Source organism: Epinephelus moara, chromosome 6 (assembly GCF_006386435.1).
Source record: "Epinephelus moara isolate mb chromosome 6, YSFRI_EMoa_1.0, whole genome shotgun sequence".
Taxonomy (NCBI): domain Eukaryota; kingdom Metazoa; phylum Chordata; class Actinopteri; order Perciformes; family Serranidae; genus Epinephelus; species Epinephelus moara.
In genome coordinates, this window is record NC_065511.1 from 12,981,185 (window position 1) to 12,987,184 (window position 6,000).

The following is a 6,000-nucleotide window of genomic DNA, read 5'->3' on the forward strand; positions in this document are numbered from 1 at the left end:
GAAGCTGTGTGCGAGAAACTTTATTGCCATGGCTCGGATTGGCAATGTGACTCAAAATAACAAGATTAGATTAATTGCAGGAAATAGCTCTGAGATGGTTTGATGTTTGCATGCATCTGTATTATTCATTGGGAGACCCTATTAGCAGAGCAATATCTCGCTCTGTCATGCGTGTCGGCTTAAACGAGTGAATATTTTCAAATCTACCTCACAGTGTAGCCCAATGGGAAATAGGTCTTTTGTAGGGGTGCTTAAAAGGCCACCGCGATGCCAGCACATATGAGAAGGCAATTAGAGATAATGCCGCATTTTACACGCCGTTACCTGTTTCTTCGTGAGAGAAAAAGCTTGAACAAGTGCAGTAATAAGAACCAGGATCAGGCAACGAAACGACGAGACTTGTTTTTCTGGTGCGTTTTCCCGTGCTTCCCCCCTCAGCGAACCATAGCGTGGCTTGTTTCTTTGTGTTCTAGATCAGGATCCAGATAGCGTCTCATCATCCAAGCCTTACTCCACTTTTCCCCCCATTAGATTTTCTTTTCCCTTAAATTCCCTCACACTCACTCCCCCCTCGCACACATACATCTCGCACACACACCTCGTTATCTTATTTGCGGCCTTGGCAGCCAGATTGTTGCCTTGCGGTTCGGTAGCCAGAGTTTTCTCTGTCACAGAGAGCCGTGGGTGCAGAACCTCCACCGCACAAGCTTCCATAAGAGCAGGAAGTCAGTTCCCAGCATGCCTTGCCTGTCCCAGTGAAACCTGGGATGGATTAACCTTGGGCTGGGGGACCTTTCCAACTTGGAAAGAGAGTTATGCAACTTCCCATACTTATCTCTCCTCTCTATTGCAGTGACAGTGAAACGTGTTGGGCTGAACAGACATTTGTTTAAAACTGAGGTTCAGGCCTGAGGATGTAATGTTCCCTCATATAAGGCTCTTTATGTAATGTGGCCTTCTTCATTGCACAACACCACTGTGAGGGCTCTTTTGGAGTCCTGTTGTGCCATCAATACTCAAAGCACACTTTGATTCTTTTAAGAAACTTGTAGTTAAAATCAAATTTTTTCCAAGTGGTTATCTTCCTATTCCATCACCTTTTTCAAATTTCCCCAACTCTTGGACGGTGTAATCAAATCCAAGCTCAAGCCCCAAATCCTGAGTACTCCAGCCCAAAATAAGCAGGCTGAGTTCACATAATCCATTCCACAGCAGTCTGTTTCATGGCTGTGCTTCTACATACTGCCATTTTACGGTGAAATCAATAGAAGTGGAGCTCACAGGTCATTAATCTGTTGCTTGAAAAACAATCCCATGAACCCATCAATATGTTGCGTCATATTATCAGTGGTTGTTCGGCAAGATGTGATATGACCACATGATCAAGTACAAATTTAACACAACATTGAAAAACTTTCCCAATTTTGAGTCTGAGTGCAGCCACTCGTCCTACAGCCCTGCCCCTGGTGCACTTAGAGCAAATATGCTTAGTGCAGCACCATACAGTTGCCAACAATCTCTTTATAGTGAGGCCAGGTCAGTGAGGTTATGTGATGGAATAGTTTTGCTGTGTGGGACTGCATGGATCTTTTCACAACACAATACCTGATAAATGTTGACATTCTGGATTCCTTTATGTTACGGGGGCCTCAGAGCTCCCCGTCAGTCTCCCTATAGGGATTTAGCTTGCTTACATTTTTGTCAAAAAAAGCACAGAATTTATTGGAATTCAAGTTTGGTGGATGACATGCAGGGCAGAGTGAGCTTCCCCACACTCATTTCCTCAAACCCATTTTGGCCCCAGAAACAAACCAATATTCCTATACTGGAATATTACCTTGCCCAAGATTTACTGTTGGTAGGTTTGCAATAATTCAAATAAACACAAATGTCTGTGTAAAAATGTGCGTCACGTAATAATAACAGTATATTAAAGAGATTAAAGTCTCTTTAATATACAGGTTAAGCAAATTAAGTGACTTCTGGAGTTAGACTGTTAAACTGCTTTTCACCATTTCTGTGTCCAGGGACCAGTTGCACAAAACACCTTCAGTTTTCTCCCGAAGTATGGCACTTAAGGCTTAATTTGTCTTTAACTGAGGTACCCACACAGCTGTCTGTTACCGTCTCACAAATTTGGCTTATAGTTAGATAGTGAAAAAATGGCAGAAGAAAAGAAGACAAGACAACTATATTGGTCAGAGGAGGAAAAGATTACACTTCTGGAGGAATGCAATCATAAAAAGCACAAACTACAAAGCAAATTTGATCCCCAAATACAAAACGCTCTTCTAAGGTGTTTATTTATTTATTTATTTATTTTTATTAATTTTTTTATCACCAAAAACTCGATCATGTTGCAGTTAAGATAGAGTCAGAGGTACCTTAAGTTTGTTTTTTGTTACCTTGCTTTGCTCGCTAAGGTCTTTTGTGCAATGGTCTAGGGATTCCTTAAGTATAACACCAAGACAAGGAAAAAAACATAAATACATTTTGAACATTTTAAGGAAGTCTTTAGGAGAAGGTGTTTTGTGCCATTGATTTTATTTTGAGGGAATCTTAACTAGGACTTTAAGGATAATCTTAATTTAAGGTGTTTTGTGCAACCGGCCCCAGGATTTTTCGAGTGAGCCTAAAAGCATGACTCGAGGACACGCTGGAGTCATCCTTAACATAACCCCCATCATATAAAAACTACGTTATGCAGTGGCCCGGGTTCGACTCCAGCCTGTGGCCCTTTGCTGCATGTCTCTCCGTCTCTCTCTCCCCCCTTCACACTTCACTATCCTGTCAATTAAAGGCAAAAAATGCCCTAAAAAATATCTTTAAAAACAGGAACTGCCCATTGGTCCGACAGCCCATTGGTCCGACATCCCACTGTTCCGACCATATTAAACCCATTGTTCCGAAGTCCGTTCCGAAATCATCACGATGCCCTGTGGTTAAGGTCTGGTTAGGTTTAGGCACAAAAACCACTTGGTTAGGGTTAGGAAAAGATCATGGTGTGGGTTAAAATGAAAAAGAAAGTGGCAAACACATAAGCCGTGAGCCTGCTTCGTCTCAAGCCTTTCCCAGCTGACCCAGAGCCGGTCGCGGCGCACCATCAAGGCAGAAATACGCCCGCCGGGAGCCATTCAGCACCACGGACTGTCGGACTAATGGGATGTCGGACCAATGGGCTGTCGGACTAATGACATGGACCCTTTAAAAACTACGTTACAACTAACGTTAGAGGGCATCATTGTCGTTTAACCCCCTGTTCCCCCCCTGTAAGCGGAGTTTGCTACATTTCACAACCTCTCTTAGCTCTTTTAGTCCAATAAATATGTAAATAAACAACTCTGTTAAATGGTACAATCATATAAACACAAGCACTTTAGCCATCACCAACATACCTTTCAGTCTTTAACCAGAATTGGCTACTTGGCTCATTGGCTGTTAATGGCCACTGCTGTGGGTGTGTGCTTTGTGCTAACATTAGCTGCTAACAAGAGTCTGTCACTATGGAGTAGCACTCGCTCTTAGGCTCAAGGTGTGTATGCGGTGTGCTATTAGGTCAGCTGCTAAGGAAAGTCTCTCATTGTGCCGCAGCTCACTCTTTGGCGTCTTCAGCAGACATGTCCCCAGTGTCTCAAAGCAGAGAATATTGCTCAATTTTTCACAATTTTGAAACTTAATATTATATACTTGTTTTTTTTAATCATTTAAATTTGGTTGCGTGGTTAATAACGCAATTTTCTGCGGTGTTTCAAACTCAGAACACATTTATTTTTGTTTTACCCCGACTTTAAAACCAAATGTTGACACAGGATCCCTCCATGAGACAGGGCTGCAGGGTCACCTCAGGGCATTTACCATTTCAGTTCTCACTGTGTTTCAAACCAATTTAAAATTAATTTAGGTTACCACAAAGTAATTTGCCACACCAACAACCTTTGGCCTTCAGGGCCCCTGAGGGTCTGGGGCCCCAGGTCAGTTGGCCTTAGTCATCATGTAACATTTGCTAAAGAAACAGATCACATAACACTGAGTACAAGAACTTTGACATGAGGTTACAGGAAACAGAGGGAAGGCAGTTACTTGGAGAATCTAACAAGTGTGCAGTACTGATTAAAGGGATAACCATCTTTCTCTCTTTCTCTGTCTTTATTCCCAGGTGGCTCGGGTAAGCACCGATCCAAAGAACCAAAGAAGAAGAACAAGCAGAGGCTGCGGTTTCGGGCCCAGAACCAGCACAGCGACCACTTGGCCTCTGCGCGCTCCAGCCAGTGAGGACTGAAACTACGGACTTCCCATTGAACAAAGAACCAACGCAAAGCTGCTAGCCGCTGCTGCACCCATATTCTGACCGACGACTATCACGAACCGCTCCACCTCCCTACCCCCCCTTCCCCAGCCCACCCGGACAAAACCATGACTCACAAGTCCGTCACTACAAAAATATATGTCTAACGTACGATATCAGTATCAACACACTAAACACATGCTTCATGCCTCTGCCTCCCGCTGCTTCTCCCCCTGCTGCAGTGCGCCAGCCAGGTGACTCTGTTCTCTCAGCCCCACCCCTTGCCTTGCCTTGTGGACCTTTACAGTTGACATTACTGAACTCATTTCCTGTCATTAACAATGTCATTAACCGTGCAGGGTGATGGAAGATGGAGGGGCAAACCAGAGACTGTGGAGGCGGGAGAGCCAGATAGAGGGAGGTGGATAGGAGAGGTAGTAAGGGAGTTGGCAAGCTAAACTGCTCGTGGAAGGGGTGGGGGTGGGTGGGGGTTGGACCAGGGAGGATGAAAAAAAGAGGGAGGATGAAGAGGAAAGAGAGATTCGGCTGAAGCAAATGATGCCGATGGACAAGAAAATGGCATCTTGAACTGAAAGAGACTGTTTTTTGTTCCTATATTTATGTCAAAACTACCCTCACCTTACCCTCTGAACGGAGACGGAGTGTTCCCATGTGTGGCCTTTATGTTATGTACATTTTTGAGAGTAATATTAAAGAAATTACCATGCATAGTTGCAAAGTATTTTATTCTCAGCACAAACTGTTTACGTTCAGACCGCTTTATGCTCTAACTGTATAGTGTGGATAAAAAAAGAAGAAATTTAGTTGTTCGACTAGCATGGCAACAGACTCATGTGTATATAGTTTATCTAATTATGAAAGCTTATTACTGTATTTTCAGTATTGACTTGTTCACCGTTCTAAATGTTTTAGAGATAAAAAGGTTGTAATACCAAGCTACAGATTAAAATGATTAAAAACAAATAATAAACATAGCCGCCACATAGCTATTTCATTTATATGGTATATATTTGATTTATTTATTGATTCTATTTTGTACTTTTTTGTTCAGTGAGAATTTTTGCCTCATACTGTTACTCTTATATGCTGAAATATTCTTTGAGTTCCTTATAACAGTGCATATCTTTAACACGTGGAAAAAGGTTTTTGTCTGATATCGCGCAAAGTGTTGTGTTACATTCATTCATTTGACCTCATCTACTGATTTCAATGTTTTAAAGAAGAAGAAAAAAAAGACAAAACTATGCTTTGACGTATTCTAGGTTTAATGATTAGGATCCAGCAAATGTATGGTCATAGGACTGCATATGTGTACATTGTGTTTTATTAAAATACATTTCATGTGACTGTATGATGAAGCTTTTCATTATTGTCTATGGCTATAATATATGTGGCTAAACTCCAAAACTGCCGTTTCCTTGTCTCACTTCAGTGTACAATTATGTGATTTCAAAAACATTTGTGAAATCCATCATGTCACACTGCATGACACGAGTGCTACCTCCAGCCAAAGGATTGGACATGGTCGATTGGGCCTTAACAGCATGACGGCACTGTTAAGGGTTTGTAATTCACTATGACGTATCCCCATGAATGGTACAAAACCAGTGCATGCTGTTGGTGGCTCATTCATTTCCAACATCATACAGTAATACCCTAACAACATGCATTTGGCTGCGGCACTCGCCTTTCAT

General features: G+C 42.3%; 1 protein-coding gene across 5 annotated transcripts in view; it reads left to right on the forward strand.

Moving 5' to 3' along the window:
• The window catches only part of rspo2 (R-spondin 2), a 76,768-nt gene extending 71,055 nt beyond the window's left edge, over nt 1-5,713 (forward strand). For all 5 annotated transcript variants that reach the window (XM_050046098.1, XM_050046099.1, XM_050046101.1 and 2 more), the window contains one exon: nt 4,157-5,713. In XM_050046098.1, the coding sequence (XP_049902055.1) occupies nt 4,157-4,272 (116 nt within the window). In that variant the 3' untranslated portion in view covers nt 4,273-5,713. The remainder of the gene's footprint in view (nt 1-4,156) is intronic.
• Nucleotides 5,714-6,000: the final 287 nt, after the last annotated feature.